General features: G+C 48.7%; 2 protein-coding genes across 4 annotated transcripts in view; one reads left to right on the forward strand and one right to left on the reverse strand.

The window, feature by feature from the left end:
* Positions 1-411: 411 nt before the first annotated feature.
* Positions 412-17,469, forward strand: LOC149855532 (ectonucleoside triphosphate diphosphohydrolase 8-like). Of its 3 annotated transcripts, none has more exons than XM_090021895.1 (10): positions 412-541; positions 5,508-5,645; positions 6,229-6,346; positions 9,668-9,818; positions 10,778-10,937; positions 11,499-11,729; positions 12,552-12,812; positions 14,855-14,965; positions 16,013-16,150; positions 17,014-17,469. In XM_090021895.1, the coding sequence occupies exons 2-10, from the start codon at positions 5,520-5,522 to the stop codon at positions 17,224-17,226; spliced, it is 1,509 nt and encodes a 502-aa protein (XP_089878021.1). In that variant the 5' UTR covers positions 412-541; positions 5,508-5,519; the 3' UTR covers positions 17,227-17,469. The 3 variants fall into 3 exon arrangements, with proteins under 3 accessions (XP_089878021.1, XP_089878022.1, XP_089878020.1); XM_090021894.1 differs by lacking the exon at positions 412-541 and adding an exon at positions 1,484-1,786; XM_090021896.1 differs by lacking the exon at positions 6,229-6,346 and having other exon boundaries at positions 418-541.
* Positions 17,470-17,613: 144 nt separating this feature from the next.
* The window catches only part of LOC149855533 (ectonucleoside triphosphate diphosphohydrolase 8-like), a 52,181-nt gene continuing 45,301 nt past the window's right edge, over positions 17,614-24,493 (reverse strand). Inside the window, exon 10 of the mRNA XM_090021897.1 lies at positions 17,614-23,976. Coding sequence (XP_089878023.1) covers positions 23,794-23,976 — 183 coding nt within the window. The 3' untranslated portion in view covers positions 17,614-23,793. The remainder of the gene's footprint in view (positions 23,977-24,493) is intronic.

A 24,493-nucleotide genomic window follows, 5' to 3' on the forward strand; every position in this document is an offset into this window, starting at 1 on the left:
GTCCCTTTGTTCCTAAAGCACATTCTGGGCTGCAGCCATGTCAGGCTAAAATTCAGGCTCTTAGAAAGAAGGCTGGTTAGAAAGCAAGCATTTTCCACAACATTTTTAAAAGAAAGACAGAGGATTGTAAAAAAAAAAAAAAAATCTCCCTGCAAAGCAAATGAAAATCATTTACTTTTCCTCTCTCCCTTTCCTCCTTTTTAAAGATCCTTCTGAAAAAAAAGAGCACAAGGGAAAAGAGGTTTTTTTTAAAAAAAGAAACTTCAAAAAATAATTTGAAACATATTGCTGAGTTTGCCTAAAAATAAAATAAAAGCTTTAGGAAAAAAACTCCCCAACTCATTTTTCTCATTGGTCAAAGCCATCTGTGGGTGAAAAAAAATCCTTGACTAGCCCTGATCTGAAAACTGTCTTTTCCAAGGCAGTGGCTTCCCAAACAGACGTAAAGGAGGGGAGGGGGGAGAGAGGCAGCGACTTGCTGAAAAACAGACCATAACCGCAATGCGAGCCCCCAGAAGCTGCCAGGCCGCTCCAGCACCTGGTGAGTTGGGGTGGGGGGACAGTGTTCTTAAAGGGCCGGGAGCTGGGGTGGGGCAGCCATGGGGAGGCTGGGACAGCGGGGGGGGTCAGTGGGCTTGTGGCAGAGCCCCCCATGCAGTGTGAGGTGGCACAGATTCCCACCCCCCTGCCTGGCAGCACCTGATGAGTGGGGGCTTTTTTTTAAAGGGCTGGGAGCTGGGTGGGTAAAGCGGGCAGGGGGAGCAGGCAGGGGATGGGGCCTGGGAGGAGTCTCCGCATGGTCTCCTCCGTCCTCCTCTACTTAACAGCTCCCTGCTGCAGTGGGCGGGGACTGCCTGAATCATCAAAGCTCTCCTAATCTTTTCCAAATTGATTTGGAGAGCTTTGAATCAATTCTGACCTTTTAATTGGTTCCCTGATTGGATTCGGAGATTTGGCCACCGAATCAGGCCAAATCTCCTCTGAATCAAATCAGCATACAAAGCTTCGCACATCCCTAGAAGCTACCATTGCTGCCAGCTCAGACATTGCAACTGCCCCTGTCACCCTTGGGGATGCAGACCCTGCTTACTACCCTTTTGTCTAAGGCCCTCTTTACACCAGACAGAGCTACACTGGCAAATCCTGTCTTGTGCAGGCATAGCTTCTTCCCACAAAAGCACTCCTGCTGGTGCTAGCATGTCAGTGCTAAAGGCTTCTGCTAGTGCAAAGATAAAATCAGTTTTCCCCAGGCAACACTACAGCAGCAAAAGTTTCTAGAGTAGGCCAGCATGCTTAGTCCCATGAAAATCTTCACTGAAACTTTTTTTATCACTGACTTAGTTTTCCTCTTTCTTGCTTTGAGGCTGTTACCATCTTCACTGTGAGACCATGGGGGAGGGGGAAGGCAGGCTAGAAACCAGCAGAAAACTTGGCAGCTCAGAGATTTGGCAAGAGGCGTTGCTTTCGCTTTGCTCTGCTTTGCAGGAAGCAGCAGCAAGAAAAGAGGACGGAGCAAGGGCCAGCCTACCGGCACAGGCTTCCTGCACAGTAAAACAGCCACCTGTGAGAAACCTGCAGGCTCTGGGCTCAAGAGCAGCAGCCGCTGTCCCAATAAGGGGGGCTGGGATGGGGGGACCTGCATGCAGAGTGATGGGAAGGTGAAAGTGAAAGGGGTTTCAGAGTAAAGTGAAGCAGGCCAGGCTGCTGGGAGGAGACGTGCCTGCGCCCGAGAGTCTTCGGCAGGAGGGCGGCTGCCTGCAGCTGCTCCAGAATCTGTGCTGGGAAGGTAAACCTCTGCCCCCTGCTCCTCCTCCGCGCTTCGCTGCCTGCTAGCGGTTCTCCTCGCATGGGGTTTAGTCCTCTTGTACTCCCTGGGCTCCCTGGACAGGAACCAGGCTCAGAGTAGCAGCCTCGGGGAGGTCGGGAAGGGCTCAGATGAGCCTAAGGGAAATGTTTTGCAGTTCAGCAAGAGCTGGACACATCTGGTTTAGATTCCTCTGCAAACTGGACAAAGGAATCCACAGACTGGATCAGACTGAGCCCCCTGTCATCCAGTGTCTGGAATTGGACAGTGGCCAGCAGCAGACGCTTGAGAGGAAGGGGCAACATACCTATACTAGGCAGATGTGGGTCAATCTGTCACCCACAGTAGGTCTCCGGTAGAGGGGGATTGGCACAAAGGTTAATGTGTGTTCTAAAATGTTTGCTGTAATGAACTGGGATCCCTCTGGGAATCTCCAATTTGGCTGGAGCCTACAGCCTCCACGGGTCGGGGATAGCCATCCAGTTGGTGGTTGGTTATTCATACTGCAGCACTGTAGAGAAGAGGTTTTCAAATTACTTCAAGTCACAACCCCACTTGAGAGCAGTCAGCTAGCAAAGCAATGAACTCACCAGGGCAGTTTACAGCTCAGGGTGAAAGTTCACTCCTGTGTTGTTTGCCTGAAGTTAATTCTTCCTGCACATTGCTCCTTGCCCTGTCCAAGCAGGCCGGTCTTCCCCTGCTGCACCCTGGAAAAGAACTGATTGATCACAGCAAATAAATGCAGTTATCAACAACAAATGGCAAAAGGACAATCTGCCCTTTTATGTATTGTATGGGCCTAAGAAGATGGCTGCTTTCTTCCTATATCAATATGATAGGAACTGGATTTCTGAAAGGGTTAAATTCCTATCCCTTGTGAGGATGAGGGCTTGTGAACTAGCTTGGGAGAAAATATATATATATATATATATATATATCCATAGATCTGTAGATATAGTTATCTATAGAACTATAGATATCTCTAGATAGAACTATAGATCTATAGATCTATCTATATATCTATGCCTATATAGATATAGATATCCTCTCAAGCTACGTAGTTCACAAGCCCTTATCATCACAAGAGGTAAGGAACCTAACCCTTTGAGGAATCCAGCTATTATTTTTTATATTTTATATATATATATATATATACACACACACACACACACACACACACACATTTTATATATATATATATATATATATATATATATATATATATATACACACACACACACATAAAATATACAGTTGCAGCAAACTGTAAGGTTGGTCCAAATCTTCATCTGTGTGGGGTCACTGATAAGAGAAGGTCTGTCGTGCCCTTTGCAGGGAAAGCTGTAGCAAGCAGCTCACTCTTAATTCAGCAACGTGCTGCAAATGAAGTGGACTGCAAACCATCCCGATATGACAAATGCACACTCTACCATAGCTCTCTCTTCCCTTGCTCCCCTCCCTCCCTTCCCCTGAACTCCCATTTCCCCGGTGGGGAAATTGCTGTGTGAGCTGTCTGGCAGACCAAAAAGGAGGCCCGAGCTGGCTGAATAATGAAAACAAATTACTTGCAAATAACATCTCTGAAGGAAAAGCTCACTATTTGATTCATGAATATTCACAAGGCAAGACCCCACAAGGGAGTGTTCATTAATGCAAGGTGGAGCCTGCCTGCCTAATTCAGCCAGCCAAAGCTCACAACACGCTTAAGGTAAAAACCGTAAATAGGATCATAGGGAGGTGGGACTGGAAGGGACCTCATGAGGCTGTCTAATCCAGACCCTGCTCAAGGCAAGATCAGCCCTGACTAAACCATCCCAGCCAAGTGTCTGTCTAACCTGCTCTTGAAGACTTTGAGGGATGAAAAAGAGTTCACAATTTCTCTAAGCAAGCTCGTGCCAATGCTTGAACATCATCGTCAAAAAGTTCTTCCTAATCTCCAACCTAAATTTCCTCTGCTGCAGCTTGAGGTCACTGGCCCCCATCTTGCCCCCTACAGCCACAGAGGATAGTCAGCTTCCTTGTCTTTGTAATCCTCCATTCAGATATTTGAAGACTGTTACCAATCCCCCCCTCAGGTTTCTCTTCTCCAGACTAAATAACCATGGTTCTTTTAGTCTTTCCTTATAAATTATGCATTCCAGGTCCATAATCATTTTTTGCTGCTTTCCAATGGACTATGTCCAAATCTTTTTTGAAGCTTGGGGCCTAAAACTGGACACATGACTTCAGGTGAGGTCTTGCCAGTGCCAAAAGAGGAGATGAAAACAGCACTAGGAGACAAGTGCTCCTGATTCACCTGCTCCCTCTGAGGCTGAGGTACATAAACCTCTGCTTTCATTGGTGAAAAGAGGATCCTTTTATACCCCTCCATGAGTGTGAGAGAGTGCGTCCTGAAAGTGTGTAGGTTGTAGCCGTGTTGGTCTAAGGCCATAGGCAGACAAGGTTCTTTGGGTGAATCTGATATCTGTTATTAGACCAACTTAAATAATTGGAAAACAAATTTTTAGCAAGCTTTCGGGTTCAAAAGCCCTTCGTCAGGCTAAGGAAGTTTCAGCCGTTGGTGTGAGCTCTTCCTGGATGGAATGACAAGTAAAGAAGCCAGCGCCCGGGCTGCACACAAGACAGGCAGTCAGTGAAAACTTAGATTGAGGAGTCAATGGGTGAGAGACAGGCCGGGTGGGAGGGTGGGGGAGAGAAGGGGGATGAGTAGTAGAGAAGTACCTGAGGAGTCAGATGTCAGGCAGGTATAATGTGTCATAAATCCAATGTCTATATTTAGTCCAAGATTTTTAGTATCCAGGAGGTTGATGGAGTTCATAGGCTCCCCCCCACCCAACCTGTCTCTCATCCATTGACTCCTCAATCTAAGTTTTCACTGACTGCCTGTCTTGTGTGCAGCCCGGCCCGGCCTCTGGCTTCTTTACTTGTCATTCCATCCAGGAAGATCACAAATCAACTGCTGAAACTCCCTTAGCCTGATGAAGGGCTTTTGAACCCAAAAGCTTGCTTAAATATTGTTTTCCAACTATTTAAGTTGGTCTAATAAGAGATATCAGATTCACCCAAAGAACCTTGTTGAAAGTGTGTGAAATTCTTTTTCCCATAGAGTGCTGTTACACTGGCTTTCCTCTATTTCCTGTATTGTTTTTTTTTAAACAAAAATGTTGTGTTACCCCATTGCACAACACGAGAGCACTTATGCATGACCTGCTTTTCAAGCTGCTCTAGTCCTACAAAGGGAGGTGTGTGGTGGAGAATGCAGGTAGCCGCAGCTGAAATGGCAATGAGAGGAGGGAGAATTCCTGGTACCCAAGGGGCAGAGCCTGCAGAACCCTAGGACAGAGAAATACTGGTGCTGGCAGGTGATGTAGGTGCAGTGGCCAACTCTTCTATTAAAGACCAACATAATTTCCCTTCTGTTCCACAGGACACTGCACTGGCATAGAGGTAACCTTTGTTAGCACCTCAACCTTTCTGTGTTGGAGAGGGCCTAGGGATTGCTTTTATTATTGGAGCTCTTTCTTTTGTGTTACAACAGACTGCTCCTCTCAGATTCATTTGCTTCTCACAGCAGCTACAACAGGCACAGAGAGACGCTTGTTGGCCACTCACCATTTTTATCCCAGGCTGAATAAACCCTAGAACTGGCTGGAAGGAGGCTGCTGGTGTGTGCCAAGCCTTACACAGTTTCCTTTGCTTACAGCTTGGCGCAGAAATGCCGTGGCACCCGCTAAGAATGGATGTCAGGTGTGTTCTTGCTGTGGCTATAGGGCTGGGGATAGCTGCCCTCATCCTCAGCCACGTCAAAGTCACAGATGTTTCTCTACCCCCCAGGACCAAGGTAGGTGCCATCACTAGAGAGGCCCGAAGTGCAACTCTTTCCTATGCAACCCTTTCCCCTGTGATGACTGTGCATCTCTCTCTCTTTTCCTGGTTCAATGTATTACTAAACCAGCTTCTCTTGATCTGATTTCGTTTTTCTCTTTTCAGATCTCTTGAATATCCTATCTGTTTCCACCCCTCTGCCCTTTTCCTTCCTGTGGCTACACACTCCTCCCCAGTTCTCTCTTATTCCCTCTTTTTCTAAGACTGTTGCAAAGCCACCAGCGGGAGGTTTCTCACCCTCAGATTTCTGTGAGTAACTCCAGGCATCTGGGTCATTTTCCCAGATCTCAGACTGAGAAAGGGCCAAGACTTGCCATTTTGGACTTTGCTGCCCTTTCTGCCACCTACTTTTATTGCATTGCAAACTGAAGGGATAGAAGCAAAGGCCTGGTTAAAGCTTGGATGGAAGTTTAATCCTCAAAGGGCAAGTCTTCTAAGAATAGCCACCAGTGCCCTCTGCCAGGCTGTGGAGAATAGTGGTTACACCTCAGGCAGCAGTGAGCACTCTGTGACTCTGTTTACTCCTGACTCCCCTGCAGTATGGGATGGTGTTTGATGCTGGCTCCTCGCACACCACTCTCTACATCTACCGGTGGCCTGCAGATAAGGAGAATAACACTGGCATCGTCAGCCAGGTAGAGGCCTGTACTGTGCCAGGTGAGTGGGCCCATGCATTGTCCAGTCATGAATATATAACAGTGAGGCCACCAAAACCACAGGGCCTGTGACCACTGTACAAAGGCAGTACAGGTTTCCCTCACTTTATGTTCTACATAAGGCCTGTGTGAGTCAGCAGCGATCTGATCCAGCTTCAGATCCGGCTGTTTCGGATGGCCGCGATCCAATCCGGAGCTCTGACCGGGTTTCTACCTTGATCCGGCTGAAGCAGCTCCGAAGCTTCGGAGCCGCCTGGGAGATCTGGCCATAGGGTATAATGGGGAGTCAATGATATACCTATAACTTTGGTGTTTTTTGTCCAATTTGGGTGAAACTTGCAGGGATGGTAGCCTCTGCTGAGGACGTGAAACCTGCCAAGTTTCAAGGAGATTGGTGCAGGGGTTTGGGGGAACTGCCCCTCAAGCTGTAGACAAGCAAAACTCGTGCCATGGGTGATGCTGCATGTGCTAAGGAGCAGTGTGGTGACAGCTGCAGGGATGGTAGCCCCTGCTGTGGCCACAATGCCTGCCAGCTGTTGAGGAGGTTGGTGCAGGGGGGTTCGGAGGCCCTGCACCCCCAGCTGCTGACAGGCAAAACTTGTGCCACATCTGTGTCTGTCCTGGGGCAGTTAATTGTCTGTATTGAGTCTTTCCTCTCCCTAGCCTGGTTTTGTAGGTGCTAATTGATGCTCGTTAAGTCATTATGTAGCAGCTAGGTCCTGTGTCTTGAGCTGGTCCCTGAGTCCCTGGTCCCCCAGTGAATCATGACTGATTGGTTGGTAACTGGGAACACAGCAGCTTAGCGCCAGGCCTGCAGCAGTGGCTCCCTCCCCGCCCCAGGACAGACAGTCAGTCCCACAGCACCCATGGCACCAGTTTTGCCTGTCCGCGGCTTGAGGGGCAGTTCCCCCCAAACCCCTGCACCCATCCTCTTGAAACCTAGCAGGCTTTGTGAACTCAGTAAAACCTACCAGCCCTGCAGTTTTGACCCCCCTGTGTTGTAACACATAGACGTGACAGGAGTTTTGCTTTCAATAATTTGGGGTACAGTTGCCCCCAAACCACTGCACCAATCACCTTGAAACTTGGCAGGCTTCACTCTCTGCATATTCTACCACCTCTGAAAATTTCTTCCAAATTGGACAAAACACAACAAAGTTATAGATATTTTATTGTTTCCCCATTATACCTGTGGCCGGATCTCCAAGGCAGCTCTGAAGCGCGTCGGGAAGCTAAACGAGGTAGTGCTTCAACCCGGACCTGCTACTTGGACCCCGAAGCGGCCGACGCTTCTCCAGATCCGAAGCTCTGTCCGGAGCCTCGCACAGCCCTAGCGTACATGCTTTCCTACAAAACGGCACATAACGAATTTGCATAAAGGGAACCCACTTTCCAATGTAGCAAATAGGGGTATGTTCCAAGACCTCAACTGTACTGACCCCTGACCCAGTTCTACCAGTTATAAGCCACTTTTGGTACTCCCCAACAGCAACCAGTGCACACAAGCACGGGGTGGTGGTAAATGTCAAGCTAGTGGGATGCTTAGAAGCCATACTGGGGATGGCAACTACAGAAACACGGTTCGCAGACAACAAGCAAGGAGCACAGATCCACACAGGAGACTATATTTTGGTGCACGTCACTCCCACAATGCACTGTACAAAGCAGCTGACGGTGGGCTTCCACCACGCCGATCACATAAGAGTGAATTTACCTCATGTATGACGAATTTTTGGTATAAAAAGGGTCATTGCATAAGAGCAAATTTGGACATACAGAACCCGCACGAAGTGAGGGAAACCTGTACAAGGGACAGACGGACAGACCTGTGCTGGAGTGAAGCACTGACTTTGAGCATGACCAGTGATCTTATCTGCAGTCTGCTGACCTCATAGCCCAAGCTTCACAAAAGGCAGACAGTCCCACAGAAGGCATCATTAGCACAATGCTTTGGGGGAAACTTGCAACTTCCTGTGAGCTGCTGTGAGTGGTATTCTGCCCTGGCCTTTGCCAGAATGATCTGTGGCTTCCTGTACAGGCTCTGATGGTGCCCAACAGCTGAATGCAAGGGCAGGTGCCACAGCAAAGGGGGCTTGCTACAGTTCATCCCTGCTGGCAGGTCTTGGAGTTGCTTCACTGAACAATGGGTGTTCTGCAGTCTAGTGCTGACCATTGGGTTTAATATTAAAGCAACCTGTCTTTAACACCAAAAGCTCTCACAGATTTCTCAGCAGGGATGGGAGATGGCTTCTCCTGGTGGACCTGCATTCAGGCACAGCTATAGATGCCCACCTCCTCTGTGTGCTGTACAGTCTTGCCCTGTGTACTAGGCCTGTGCAAAGGGGCTAGTATTCACTTCAGATTTGGATTTGTCCAATTCGGGGGACGGTGATTCGATTCAGTGATTCGAATTGCTGTCCCGAATCGATTTGGCTGAATCACACAGGCCCATCCCCAGCTCGTTCTCCCAGCCCACCAATGGCCTCCCTGCCTGCCCCAGCTCCCAGCACTGTGGAAGAAAAGCCCCGACTCACCAGGTGCTGCCGGACAGATCCCTGGGTGATCCCTGCTGCCCCCACTGCCCCGTGCTGCAGGGAGGGCTCTGCATAAGCTTCCCCCCTCCAGCTCCCCCCATGGCTGCCCCACCCACCCCAGCTCTGGCCCTTTAAGGAAAAAAAAAATCCCCTGGACTCACCAGTTCCTGCTGGGTGGGGGGCAATTCCTGCTGCCCCCCACTGCCCCATGCCATGTGGGGAGCTCTTCCATGAGCTCCCCCATAGCCCCAGGGCTGTGGCACAAGCTAGTGAGTCCAGGGGGGGGTTCAATTTATTTTTTCTTAAAGCACCAGAGCTGGGGGGGGCAACACAGCCATGGGGGGTGGGGGGAGCAGGCAGGGGATGGGGTCTGGCAGAGGTCTCCCCTTGGTCCCCTCCGCTCTTCCCCAGCCCCCCCTCCCCAGCCCCCACTTACCAGCTCCGAGTCTGGGTCCAGCTCCATCCTGCAGTGACCGGGGACTGCCCGAATCATTGAAGCTCTCTGAATCTTTTCTGAAGATTCAGAGAGCTTCAAATCGATTTGGACTTCTTTCCTGGTCCCCTGATTTGATTCAGATTTGGAGATTCTGCCACCGAATTGGGCCAAATCTCTTCCGATTCGAGTCACCACTCGGAGTTTCACACAGCCCTACTGTGTACTAACCTTAGCAAACGAAATGCTCTCTCCTCACTCAGCAATCTCCAGGCCAGAGCTGTGGAAGTGTTTCCCTCCCTTTCTCATTAATGATCATGCTGAGCTCAGCCTCTCACTGGGGTCCTTTTTCCAGGACCGGGCATTTCCAGTTATGCTGATGACCCCACTAAGGCTGGAACCAGTCTGAAGGTGTGTCTGGACAAAGCCATGACAGTCATCCCTGCAAAGCAACAGAAAGAGACGCCTACCTACCTTGGAGCTACAGCGGGCATGCGGCTGCTGAGGTAGGCCTGGCATTAACATGGAGCATGGCAGCTCTGCAAGGGGATGGACGTTTTCCCCACAGTGCACAAGACCTACTCTCTAATGACTGCAGCAAGTGCAAAGCAGCTGGCACTATCTTCTGGAGAGGCTGAACTAATAGTGGCACAGGGGCTGAGCCTCCAATTCATGATAATTCCTTCCTAGCTCAGCTCTTCATCCCTTCTGACGCAATAATTCAAGGGCCTGCGGTTTTCTGGGTGGAGCCTTTTGGGATAGAGCCTCAGCCCCTGAGCCATGTTGTGTGGCATCGATACAAACTTTCTATAAGGGCTGAAGTTCCCTCTGTAGTGTGGATAAAATTCCTCCCTCTGTACGGGAGTTTGTTGCGCACCTTCCTTCCAACCCAGTGCTGCACAGTATGGCTGATGGCCCTCAGGGAATTTCTTTCAGGATCAATCTACTCAGGAGCTTGCTTGGCTCTTCTTACCAGAGTAGCTAAGGGATAAGGGGCAAGGTAAGTTGATGCCACTGAAACAGAAACTTATAAGTGTTGACCCCCTGCCTATTCCAACTCACTGTGGTTGGTGCATTGATGGAGCAGTGATCCCTCCTCTCATCCCTGTTCTCTTCTTGCAGTTGCAGGGAAAATTCCTGTGTTCAAGATTTTTTACCATACCCCACCCTGGGGTGGGTTTAGACCAGGAGTGCTCAACCCCCGGCCCAAAGGCCAAATTCAACCTATGTGGCAATGTCATTTATCCTGCAGGGCTCCCACAGGCCTGATAATTTGGCAGTGGGACAGCGTTGGCAGCTAGCTGCCACTTCCCTGCTGTCAAATTTCTAGACACTCAGGGGAAGCCCTGGGGGCTAGATGTGGTAGATAGCCTTTATAGAGCTAACTGGGTTAGACTCTGCAGTGTCTGTGTGCTGCGCGGTGTCCCTCAGGCTCCGAGCGGAATCTTTTTCCTTCCCTTTCTAGGGAGCAGAACAGCACAAAAGCCGACCGGATCTTGGCAGAGGTCTCCAAGGCCATTCAAGAGCATCCTGTGGACTTCCATGGAGCTCGGGTCCTCACTGGGAATGATGAAGGCTCCTTTGGCTGGATCACGGTCAACTACCTGCTACAGACGCTTATCAAGGTCAGTGGTGTGGGCAGGAGGTAGGAGGGAAGTAAGGATTTTGCCTAATGGGGTGGGGAAATGTCTCTGATGAGGTCTCATCATGAAGGCTCATGTTGATATGCTTCCATCTTGGCTCTAACTGGGGATTCTCACAGCAAATGGTGAATCCAGGGCAAAAGAAGCTGGCAATCAAGTCCTTCCCAGCCCTGGAGGCCCTGACAAGGGAAGTTGGCACTTCACCTTCACAGGGATCCTTCAAATTGTAAATGCATCTGTGTCTCTTGGACCTGTGACCCTAGGAGGCCAGGCCTTGGCAGAGAGGGACAAAGTTTAGTGAACTGGAGGTGCATCAACTCCTTTGAGTGATAGTGGTGTCCTCGCAGCTCTTCTAGTTCCATGGCCCGGAGCAAGTCATTGATCACTCTTTGCCCTGTTGTGTACTGCTTTACAAGCAACCGCACATGCAGGCTTTAAGGCAGTGGTACCCGTAAAAAGAATTCAGTGAGCTCCTATGTGCTGCACTGGCACTGCTTTTGGATCCAAGTGCCATTGATGACTAAATTCCTTGTGTGGGCACAGTTTTCCTTCACAGGGGAGTGGATACATTTGCCGGCAGCTGATACTGTGGGAGCACTGGACCTTGGAGGGGCTTCAACCCAGATTGCTTTTTTTCCTGGAAGGACCATTGAGGACAACAGCACCCAGGCCCTCTTCAAGCTCTATGGGTCCAACTACTCAATTTATACCCACAGCTACCTCTGCTACGGACAAAACCAGGTCTTACAGAAGCTGATAGCATCCCTAAGAGAGGTATCTGCCTCCATCTCCACAGTCCCTTGGAATAACCTGGTACTTCATATAACTGTAGCTGTACTAACAGTCATATAGTTGCCCTTTCTGGGACAGGAACCCAATAGCCCCGTGACTACAGGAATGAAACCGGCTGAGATAAAAGGCAGTATCTTAAAATAGGAGCACTGATTTTAGGGAGCCACCCTGGACTGCGTTGCCAGAAGTAGTGGGTATCTGCAGCTCCCACTTGCTGTTCTGGAGCATTTGTACACATGCATGCACCACAGTGCTTTTGAACTAAAATACATCAACGGTGTTTTGGTTCAAAAGTGCACCATCACCATTTTATGCACACTGATGTGCACATCACCATTTATACAAATGTATGCCATGCAGCGCTGGGTGCGTCAGCTCTCGTGCTCCTCAGACTTGATTAATTGAGTCTGCTCTGATTCACTGGATTTCCGGTGCATTGGAGCAGACAAAGATACATGTCCCCTGGATGCTGAGAATCTAGCATAGTCTGCCCTTAGCTGCACAGCCAGATCTGTGGCTCTGAGTATTTGGTCTGAGAGGACTCCTAGAGGAATCTGGCTGAGGTGGGATCTGCCTCCTCATGTGCTCTAGGTAACCCTGATGCTCCCTTTGCTCAATGCAGGGAGGAAAGTATGCACGGTGTAAAGTTCTATCCCAGCTGGAGAAGGTAAAGCTCTGGCTTTGCCCTCTGCTTCCTCCTTTATGGGAGCCCTTGGTCTAAGTCCGTTGGCCTGTAGGTGCATATGAGACAACACAGAGCTGCTCCAGACTTGTGCACTTCTAACAGGATCCTTTCCCCTCTAGGACAACATCACTTCTATCTCCCATCCATGCTACCCCAAGGGATACCAGATAAACATCACCACGGCTAGCCTGTATGACAGTCCCTGCATCCCAGCACCATCTACATCTATCCAGAACAAGACCCTCACAGTCGAAGGGATGGGGATACCAGCTAAGTGCAGGAGTGCCATCCAGCAGCTCTTTAACTTCACTGCATGCAGTCCCAAGAGGACATGTGGATTCAATGGGGTTTACCAGCCACCAGAGCATGGGCAGTTCTACGTAAGAGCGTGTTCTTTTCTTTCTGGTTCTTGCCGCACTCCAGGGATGCTCTGAAGGATGTTGCTTGAGGAAATTCCTGTTAATGCTGCTGGAAGCCAAGCCCTGCTCCAACCACGGACCAAGTTGTCACTGGATGCATCTACGAAACATTTATTGTGCATTAGCCTAATAACACTGCACAGTAGCGTGTCACAGCAAAAACTATGCTAATGGCCTACTGCGCAGTGTTATTAGGCTAATGCGCAGTAAGCGTCACTAAATAACTGTGCTGGTGCTACTGTGCAGTAACTTTAGGTACCGCACATTTAGCTAGTACTTTATTAAGGAGGTATTAAACTAAATGCACAGTATCTAAGGCACATTAACAAATGTGTAGATGAGCCCATGGTGTTGCTTATGTCTGTTCTATACTGGAAAGCTGCATACTCTAGTGTGCTTGAGGGTATGGGCAAAATGAGCAAATTACAAGTTAAAAAGGATGAAGCTTCACTGTGTGCCAGCTGCTCTCCTTAAGTGGAATCTAAAATGCAAGAAGTTATCCTCTGTCTTAGAGAGCTAAGCTACTCTGGGTTCAGTTCCACTTACCATGGGGTAAGAAACTGCACGTGGGCATGACTGTAGGGCAGCATGTGTGTGGTATTCTAACTTGCTGCGATTTGTTTGTTCATCTCTTCCCTCAGCTGAAAATATTAAATCAAATCAATTGAAGCAGTGCCAGCATCTGTATTCATGCTCTTTAAACCAGCCTCTTCAGTCACTTATATGAGTTGGCTGAAGCTAAACCCAAACAAACTGCTCCTAGAGTGTAATGAGAGCCTTCATTCAGGCATTGGCACCCATTTAAATAAATTGGCTTAAATTCTCCCCTTAAGTTAGACCCATGCAGCTTTCCTGTGTAGGCAAGAGTTTACAGAAGAGGCTGCTCACAGCCCTGCCCACCCAGGAAGCATTTGAATGTACAGTTGTTGTAGGGGATTTTTTCCAATGCACTTGAGTTATCACCTGCTGTCCCTCTTAGCCTATCTCAGCACCCCGCATGTACATTTTCACAGTATGGTATTGCTTGTGTGGCTGACACCAAAGGGGATGAAAGAGTAGACTCTTCCCCACAATATGAACTTGGCTGCCAGCTGTGAAAGATGGAAGCATTAACTCATCCCACATCCCAGACTTTCCACCCCAGGGATAACCTATCTGACCTCCTTGCCTTCCCCATGCAGTTATTTATGCAGGCTTTTCAGGGCCAGCAACCTCTCTCAGTGTACAGTCTTTTGCCATGGTATCTCAGACCATGCCCATCTCTCCAAGATATTCATGCTCTCCTTACTAACCCCACACACCAAGCTCATTGGAGCTCTCTCCTCTAATGCTAGTACAGCACAAAAGACTATCCAGGAGTTAAGCCCATGTATTTCTCTTCTTGCCCATCCCCAGGAACATTTGATCATATTTTCAGGTTGCCTCTGAGACTGGCAAAAGCTGTTGTCCCTCAGCTATCTCATGAATGTAACTTCATTTCTATCTCCAGGTGTCTCAACACAGAAGTTGCTGAAAGAATTGGAGAAATGACAGGACTCCTTGGGCTTGGCCCTTAGCACTCAGGACAGTCACAGGCTGATTCCTGAGGGTGATGTTGCTTCCAGCTTCTCTCCCTGCCCACCCTTGAGGATCAAACTGAGTCTATCAGAAGGCTTGCCTTGGTGGGGCTTCTGCTTCCCGCCCTGGGTAGTGACCCAGCAGGTGTGTTAGCCGACCACCTAGGAATGTCCCAGCAGCAGTGTCCGCATCTCTAGCCTTCCTTCTAGCACTCATCATGGATGCTCCCTTCACTTGTATCACAGGGAGTGGGAGAGATCCAGTTCATCCAATCTAACAGGCATTGCTTGATGTTGCTGCCTCTTTGCTATTACAAGACGAGAGCTGGTTTATGAAGCCACAGATAAAACAGTGGATGTAGAGATGCTATGGCTGAGCCCATTGGCTAGCTGGCAGCTGGCTGCTTTGCTAACCTTGCTTCTTTTGTTCATTTTATATACCCCAAGGCCTTTTCTGGATACTACTCAGTCTTCCACTTCCTGAACCTGACAAGTGGGCAGCCCCTGAGCACTGTCAACACCACCATCTGGGACTTCTGCCGCAAGAGCTGGAAGGAGGTGAGACCCTTGTAAACAGCATCCAAGTGCTGCTTGGGAAATACCTGCATCTGGCAGCTGCAGGAGAAGCTGAGAACCATGAGCAGGGTGGGAGCCTTCTCCCACTGGGATAATCTCTCCCACACCATCTGGGTGATGGAGGAGAGGATAAGTACAAGTCACCTTGGGTTGGGAAGAAAATTGGAGAGAAACCTGCAGTCTTTTGGGCTCTCTGTCCTGCTGGGATCTCCTGTCCCCTAGCTCTGGGTGCTCCACCTCCAAGACCCATTTCTTGTCAGTGGTCTGGAGCTGGGGTGACTCCTAGGGGGAGGTGAAGCAGTGGCCATGTCTATACAAGATGCTGACTGCACAGCTGTTACTGCTCAGTCATTTAGTACTTGCATACACAAGTTATAGCGCAGTAGCATCCCCACATGGCTCCCGGTGACACTGACTGTACAGTAGCTCATTATTTCTGTGCAGTAGTGTCACATCACGGTTCATGCCCTGCAACACTCCTGCACAGTATTAACGAGCTGCTGTGCAGTAGTAACAAGATACTGCACAGTAAGCATCTCATGTAAATGTGGCCAGTGAGGGGTAAACGTGCCATTAAAGGGGGCTCTCCTGGACAAGACTTTTAGCTTAGTGCTCCCTCACACACCAAAGCCAGCAAAGTCTTTGTGGGGAATCCCTGAGAGTCTTAGCCTGCCCTCGCCGTCATTTCAGCCTCCCTCCTACCAGACAGGTTACTGACCAGTTAATTTACAGGGTAGAGAAGTGAAGGTTAGTGCGCTGTGGTGACTGCTGAAGGCACGGGAGCTAATCCTACAGCTGCTGGAGTCAATGGGATTTTTAGGTCCCAGCCTGAAGCTGGGCCTGATGGGCAGTTACTGAAATATGTTACCACGTGCAGCACTCCCAGTTCGGAGCTCAGATGGCAGCGCTCTGGGCAGTGTCACTGGGAGCCTCCCTAGGATGTAGCCTCTGGTGAGGTCCATCAGGTAGTGTCTTCCTGTTGGGGTGACATTGTGCACTGATAATGCCCCGTTTCTGTGGCATCTCTAGCTGCAACAGGAGTTCCCTGAGCACAACAGGAGCTACTTACAGAACTACTGCGCGGCTGGCATCTATATCCTCACGATCCTGACACAAGGCTACAAGTTTGACAACCGGACGTGGCAGAACATCCACTTCCGCCACCAGGTACGACCTCTCCCCATGCGTTTGGCAAAGGGTCTGGCTATGACCTTCTGAGCCAGGTCTGCCCTTACTCTGCCCACTGCTATGGCCACTGCAAGTTTCAGATAGAAATCTGCCTGAAAAACACTCAGGTAAGAGAAGGTGCAAATAAAGGAATAGTGCAATCTCCCTCTCTTCCCTACCCACCTACTTCCGTCTGATAGAGTGAGAAGCGTGGAGGTTCACATCACTCCAAACTTCTTTACATAGCACCCATCAGCCCTAGCACCATAACACAATGAATCTGAGTGATCTGCCCTAAATCACTGCTGCCATCTCATAGCAGGCTAGAGACGCTGCACAGTCCAAATGGAGTCCAGTCCATCTGCAGAATTGGTCCCTGCAGTGCAGCAGCCAGAACAGCTTATTCTGCAATTACATTCACAGTAAAAGTGAGGCTGAAGCAGTGAAATATTTGAAGCCAGGCTAATCGAGACCACATGGATCTAGACTAAGGGCTCTGCAGACCTTTCACCAAGGGCAGAAGAAAGCACAGACAAGATGGGGGGGGTAGACTCAAGCCAGCTCACTGTCACACTCATGCTTCCAAGGTTTCCCTTCCTAACAGTGGGGATGCACAAATGCCTTTTATTTGTGAACAGTGAGTATATAGTCTAGTGAGCAATTCCAGAGTGAGGGGAGCACGGGCTGTGGTAGTTGAACTGAAGAACATGCAGGACCCTGACAACGTAAAACCAAACGTTCTCTGTATTAATATCAAACACCAAATAAGGATCCAACTCTCTTTCACCTTTGCCCAAGGTCCTAATGCCCAGGAAAAGCCCTTTGCCAGCTTTAACACCTCTCTACATTCCCTGTCTTCATAGGTGGCTAACATGGACGTGGGCTGGAGCTTGGGCTACATGCTGAATCTCACCAACATGATCCCTGCAGAGGTTCCCAGTCAAGCTAAAGCGCAGAAGTTTGTCTTCTGGATAATCACCATGCTCATTGTTGGCCTCCTGTTGGCTCTGGTCCTGTGGTCTTTTGTGGCTCTAACCTACCAGCGGCAATTTGCCAATTATGAGACTATTCTGTAGCCACTGGACACCTTGCTCACTGAGCTTCCCTCGGCGCTTGTTCCTGGAACCTGGGAGAGCCCTGAATTATGGAGACACTTGTGGCCATGTCAGTGGGCTCTGGGAGGTGCCCAGGGGCTGCTGGTGGCAGGGCCTGAGGAAACAGCACTTCTCTAGAATGGTAGCTGTAAATCTGTCATATAAAGGGCCCATTGGCAAACTGTAATCAAAGGAACAGGTTTTAGTAAAACCTCCCCAAACACATGTACTGCATCCTCTTCCTTTCCCCTTCATGCTGGTCAGCAAAGGCTCCTGGCTAAAGAAGTCCCAACTAGTAGCAGTTGCCGAGTCTCTTCTACTTGCTGGATGCAGTCCCAGGTAGCAAAAGCTGTCCGTGTCAGGAGGTAGAAGTTAGTTTGCCATGGGACTTGGCATGTCTGGGAGGGTAGAGAGTATAGGAGGTAAGGGAGTGGGTGGAGAATCTGAAGGTGTTGAACTGAGGACAGGGCTTGGAGGGGTAGCTTGAGGAATAAGGAGGAGAGGGATATATGGAGGGAATCTGTGGCCCTACTGCCTTTTGGGGTAGAGGGACAAGCTGCACCTGGAGAGAGACCAGTCACCAGTGGTACTACTGTGCTGGGGCTGGTGCAGCAGGAGTGGGTGGCTGTGGGCAGAGAGCCTTTGGGAGACCCCAAGCAGAGGGCCAGAGGGAATCTCCTGTACTAGTATCATTGCCCTGCAGAGGCTCTGTGAGGGCCAGCCTGTGTGTCCTACGCTGCTGGACTACAGGGACAGCTGCAGCATAGGGACTCCCGTGTACCTTGGCTTTGCTGGTGGGACATAGGAGTCAGGCAGCTCTGTGCTCAGAGCATAAACAGTGTTGCATACATCCAGCAACAGAAACTAAGGTACCTAACAGCATTTGACTAGGAGGAGCTTGTTCACCAAGGAAGGACAGGTCCCCACAGAGCTAGGTGGTGGGGCTTTTGAATGTCTAATTGTTGGATTTAGGCTACTGAAGTGGCATTTAGATGCACACGTGCCCCTTGGGAATTTGGCCCTGGCTGACTGCTGAAAGCACATCCTGTTGTAGTTTCAAAGCTGCTACTCCACAGATGGGAAACGAAGCCAGAACCCACTGCTCTGTTTGTACACGCAGTGACCCCAATGCTGCTTGTGGGCTGTTAAAAAGCATCTGCAGGTGCTCACTTCATGCACACCTTTCCCTTGGACAGGAAGTTTGTTCCACCTTGAGGATCAGATCCTCAGATGCCTCTGGCCCTTTTTATATCACCTGCATGAGCTCTTCTGAAAAGAGTGGTGTTAGGGGTGAGTACTAGTTTGTCTGCTCTCTGCTGCTTTTAGAGAGGTTGTAGGGAGGGGCTTCCTGTAGTCCCACTAAGAAGTCCAAAGTACCCAGCAAAATGCACCCAACATTGTACCCTTCATCTCTTGCCCGTCAACCCAGCTACCCAACTCACCATTTCCTTTTTGATGAAGTTTCTGCACACCTGAATCATCTTAGATTCCCTTTAACAATATTAGGAACTGGGGCTTGGTTTTGTTTCAAATACAGGCAGCACTGAGCTGTGTGCCGTAGGGTTAGGACTTCGCAGGCACCCTTCACAGCACAGGCTTCCTTTAGGTTTTCAGTGTTCTTTATCCAAAGCTCTTACTTTGACCATGGTGCTAGAATTCAGTGGGCCTTTTTAAGGGCTAGCACTGACAGCACTGTTTCTTAGCCATCTTTGTATTAGCTCCTAGCAGCCAGAAGCTGAGCAAATGTGAAGCTGCTTGTGTTGTGACATATAGGAGTCATGTGTGGCTAAGCCCACACATGAGTGCAGGGATTTTAAAGAAACCAGATAGGCAAATAACTGACCCAAACCACTAATGCACACACAAACAATCTCGAAAATATAATGGCAGCCACTGCTTGTATATGAAAGCAAAGAGTGCAGTGAAACCAGAATAAGCTGGCACTAACAGCATATCACTGCTGAGGACCGTGGCGGGCCAGTAGGGGGCGCTCCTGCATTGAGCTGCCCACCTCCCTGTGCCCGACCACCTTCCAGGCTCTGAGTGCCTCCCTAGGGGCGCCTTAGGTCTGCCTGACCCCCTTCCTGGAGCACACTCGCTAGCCTGGGGGTAAGGTTGCCGCCACCACCCCGGGAATGGACTCACTCTCGGCCCTGTGTCCTCGGGGAAACACAGGCCTAAAGTCCTACAGGTACTCAACCCAGTACAGGCACTTGGGGCACTTCCCCAAGTCAGGGGGCAAAAGGTAAAGTCTCCCTTAGTCTGCAGAGCTAAGGGGTCTCTTAGGCATAATTTAGACCCACCCCCCAATAAGTCTCCCACACCGGTCACAAAGGAGAACTTTATTGATTACAGGGGTAGGGTGAAAATAGGGTATAAGATTGAGCAATATCCTAGAAATCCTAAAGAGCAAACAGTCTGGCTGAGGTAGAATTTGATCACGCATCTGAGTTACTGCCAGCTAGATATCTAATCAGATGTCGAGTAGCTTACTCACAAGCATCTTCCAAAGGCTGGTGAAGTTTCCCCTCTGGAGGCAGGCAGTTCCTTGCTACCCCAAGGCTTTCTGCCACACAGACAAGGCCACTCACTCCTTTCCTGTGCACTGAAATTAATATAGTCAGTATCTTAGACCACAAAATGCAATTTAATCTCCCAACCCCACCTACAAACATACCAGTTCACACAAATATTCTTTACACTTGACCATCCACTGGACAGCATCTATTTGGCATGAAAGGATTCCCCGAAGTTCTGGCAAGATCCATCAGCCACATGAAGTGTGACCGGCATAAAGATAAAGCTTCTTCTTCCAAAGCGGTGCAGTGAAAAAGTCTGTGGGGCCTTTTAAAAGACTCTGTAAATCAAATACCACACAGACAGCAACAGAGATTCAACATATACAACAGTGTTCCCACCATGGCAGGCCCAGAAAGGAAGCCTCATTATTTTGCTGTGGATTCCTGGGATTGGACATCTGTAGGGGATTTTGTGACCAGAGTCCCCAAGACTGCCATCATTTGGAAGCCATGTCTCTCAAGATGGCTCTGAGAAAGTTTCCCCAATGGTCTGATTGGTGCTCTTTCAGCACATGGTAGCTCAATGACCGGCCCAGAATCCCTCTGGGAACCCAGCCTTTGGCCCAGCAAAGATCTCTGAACATAAGTAATTTCTCCTTGCCCCTTCCTTGGTCTTAGTTTTAGCTTGGTTTTTGGTAACGCATACAAGAGGCCTCTGGGCATGGGCTGGTATGCTCATAGATAGCTTCCTTTGCTCCAGATGATTTCCATATTACAGATGTGTGAGACAGACTCACAGGATATGGCATTTACACCTAGGCCGGATAAGCTTCACTTCAGCTTGCCTTATGAAGGCTTGCTTTCCCTTGTGTTTCATATTTCCATACAGTTCGTAGCATTTGTCATTTACCTGTAGACCAAACTTCATATTGTACAGAAGCTCTTGGGATGGAATCTCAGTGGAGCTTTAAGATCCGTTTGGTTCAGGTGTTATTGGGCTCAGAATGGTCTTTTCTTTTGCAGCCTGGTTTGCTATTTTTCCTTTTCATGTTTCCCTGTAACATTTAATTCTATAATAAAATAGGAATAAGTGCAAAGTCTCTGCACTTTCTTCAGAGAAATCAAAGTGCATCTTCTCATTGGCAGGATTTGTACAGCTCTATTGATAGGTTTGTTGAGTAGGAGACAAATCAGTGAAATTGTAAGTCCAGGGTGGGAGACAGCAATGAGAAGCAGTCACAGGTAGAAAAGAAATATGATGAAATTTACCACTTCACATAGAGTTAGAGTGAGAATTACATTCCACTTGAGCCCTGATTTGATTTAGTCATGTATAAACTGTGTGCTGGGGTGAATATCTCGCACAGAGACCACAAAAAGGTTCCTCTTCAGGTACACACCCAAAAACAACTATCCCATTTGCAATACACAAAGTATAATCATAACATCAGAAAGACAGGCTAGAAGGGACCTCCAGAGGTCTTGTAGTCCAGTGCTTCTCAACCTGTGGGTAGTGACCCAAAAGTGGCCACAAGAATATAAAGAGTCACAAACAAACTTTAAGAATGGATCAACAAACTTGAAAAAGGGCTTCTCCTTTAAAAGGAGAAAAACATGGGAAACGATGGCATTTCCCTTGTAGTCTATCAGAGTTCCAGCCTGCAAAGGGCGGCTTGGAGCCCTGCCTGCCCCAAAACACCTGAAGCGGTGGCCAGTGGGTTGGGAGTGAGGGGCACTGTGTCGGGACTAGCCTTCGATGTTTACAAATGGGTCCTGGTACAAAAAAGATTGAGAACCACTGATCTAGTCCAACCTCCTGCCTGAGGCAAGATCATCCCTATTCAAACCATCCTATACAAACCCTTAAATTAATCTCTTAGTAAAACTATACGGTCAACTGTGACACAAGACATAACACATTAACTTGCCACAGGTAGAGCAGGGGGACCAGAGCGGCCAATGTCCTGCCTCTAGAAAAGGTTGTTAGTATATGCTCAAGCGAACCCAGGCGGAGGGCCATGCGCCCCACAAAAATATGGGAGCAGAAAGCAAAAACCGCCACAGTTCATACCAATCTGACCTCAGAGTAAATTTCTTTCCTGACCACAAATACAGCAATCAGTCTGTCCCTGAATGGAGGGGCAAGACCCTCTCGACAGGAATCTCTAGCTTTTAAGTCCCTGCAGAAGCATTGGCACATCCCAGTCAAAATCCCAAGCCTTGGCTGCAGCCAACAACTAGTGCCTCTGAGGACATCTAAAAAACATCCTGACACATGTAGCAGAAAAGGGGGGGAGCAACCAGCAAAGCCCACCGTCTGCTCTGTCTTTACTAGAGAAAAGGTGCAAGGCTCTACCTTTCCCTCCTGGAGGCCCTGAAGGCATCTTTGCTCTGCCTGTTAGTCCTGGTGGAGCGCAGCATGGGACTGTGATAACTCTCATAAATTATTTTAAGAGGGAACAAGGCATTAATAAGATTATACACAGCCAGGTGCTCCTTCAAGGATGGGCTGTTGGAGTCACCCATGAGCAGGTATAGGATTTTGAAAAGCGGGGTGCAGATACCCTGGCACATCATCACATACAACTACACATATTTTTGTCCGGTGGAAGAGAAAGCTGTACCAATATGGCCAAGGTTTAGCATTGTATTATTCAGTTTAAGATCAAAACAAAAACAAATATAATTCTTGGAATGTGCATCATAGTAAAATATAACTTATTTATTCAGAGTCATAAAACAAAATCTGGTTTTCTTGAGTGTCTTGACAATACCTCCAATACTTCACTGTCAATCATTTCTATACCTAAATTAATATTATCATACCTGAGTTAAGGTTTTTAGCTAGAGCTAAAAACAGCCTGCAGGGCTGTAAAAGAGAAGAGAGACATTTACCAGGAATAGCTAAGAGCAAGCAAAATTACAGAACAAAGGATAGCTTGATGAGATAAACATCAAGACCATTAAAATGGAGAGAGGGTTGTTAATGCCTGGGAATGGAGAGAGATTAACAGGGATTAGGGAGATGATTAGGGTGCATCACTGCACCCTCCCTGGTTCCACCCCTGAAGTCATCTCTCGTCCTGACAGCCCAGAGTCCTTCCATGTGGGGTAAAAGGGGTACAAATAAGTACCTAGAGCAATGGTTCTCAACTGGGGAGCCACAGGACACCTTCAGGGGTGCTACGGCATGGGTCCCACTGTTGTGGCAGCCAGATGGACCTGCCCTGCATGCTTTGTGCACAGGCCAGATTAGAAAGGACTGTGGTGGGTACTCCCATCTGCATTACGATTGTCTGATAAACCTAAAGCAGGCAGGTCTTGCTGCAGTCCTTCTCGATCTAGTGGTGCATAAGGCACGTGGCACATCCACCTGGCAGTGGTGGCAGCAGCACCCCGGTTGAGAACCACAGAGATAAACTGAGGTAACACAGTGGTGTTTCTCAGTTGGGGTGCTACCAAATTTGCAAAAGTTATGGAGGGTGCTTGACTCTAAAAAGGTTGAGAACCATTGATCTGCAGCCAGAGGCCCTCTTCGAGGACAGTACTGGAATATAACTGACTGTAGGAGAGTGTAGAGGCTTTGGCTCCCCTTAGTGGTTATCTGACACAGAACACTTGGGAGTCAGCTATTGGTTGCAGAACCAAAGTTATTTTGGTGCCTCAGGGGGCTGGCAGACTTCTGACTGGACTTTCAGAAGCACTCAGACAATTCAGCCCTGGTGCAATTGCCGAGAATTAAGAACATCAATGCTTCTGAAAGATCTCTCCACGTGTACGGTGCCTAAACACCCTTAAAACACGTGTCCATGGTTTGTTGGCTCAAGGTAGAGGCTCACGCTTTGCATGCTGTGGCTGAGGTGAGGCTCATTCACTTTAGTGTTGAAACCTACAAGTTGTCCGTGCTTGAGGGTCCTATTGGTTAGTGATCAGCGGTCCTCAAACTTCCTATTAATTGATTCAGGTCTCTGATTAACTGACACAGTCTGAGGTGCTGGAGTTTTCGCTGTACTTTCCTGCTAAATGGCTCCTATGAACAGAAGGAAATGGCCATGGCAACGAAGCAAATTGCCAGAGTTAGGATGATGAAGAAGATGGCAGCAATCCAGGTGTCCTGACTGTGTCCTTTCACCTGTTCCATGGTCTCTGCAGGGATCATGTTGGTGAGGTTCAGCATGTAGCCTAGGGTCCAGCCGATGTCTGTGTTCGCAGCCTGCCCAGGAAAAGAACATCCCAGCATTGATGTTGGCTCTAACAGTGCCACCAAGTGGAGAGCAACTAGTGTCCTCCGCTCTCATGGGGAGATGACCTTATAGCTAATAACCTGTTCAATGCACCTAGGCCTAAAAAATGGGAAGTGTGAGACTGAAAGGTGCACAAGGAAGAAAGTGCTGCCATACCTCCATATCTTTTCTGCACCGCACCAGAACCCAGACTATGGTAGTAAAATCCCTTCACTATCCTTGGCTCCCAATTCTCTCACAGGCCACTGTGGACAGAGCAGTTCAGAGTCTTTCTCTTGTCATTAGTAAGAATGAAAGTGAATGTGTGGCACATTATACCCCTTACCTTACACGTGAGAGATCCATCAGCCAAGCGGACTCCCAGGGTATGTCTACAGTGCATCAGGAGATGTGATCAAAGCATGTGTCAATACATTTGAACTTGGTTTTACTTAGCTAGCATGGGTAATTGCAGTGAACAAACAGCAGCACAGACTTCAGCATGGG

This window comes from Crocodylus siamensis, chromosome 11 (assembly GCF_052110815.1).
Source record: "Crocodylus siamensis isolate JL-2025a chromosome 11, ASM5211081v1, whole genome shotgun sequence".
In the NCBI taxonomy this organism is placed as follows: domain Eukaryota; kingdom Metazoa; phylum Chordata; order Crocodylia; family Crocodylidae; genus Crocodylus; species Crocodylus siamensis.

Bases quoted from the DNA above. Each gene is read 5' to 3' on its own strand.
- LOC149855532 (XM_090021895.1), top strand. From the start codon at position 5,520: ATGCCGTGGCACCCGCTAAGAATGGATGTCAGGTGTGTTCTTGCTGTG. The intron at 6,347-9,667 runs GTGAGTGGGCCC...TCCTTTTTCCAG, and splicing joins AGAGGCCTGTACTGTGCCAG to GACCGGGCATTTCCAGTTAT. The intron at 12,813-14,854 runs GTAAGAGCGTGT...ATATACCCCAAG, and splicing joins CAGAGCATGGGCAGTTCTAC to GCCTTTTCTGGATACTACTC.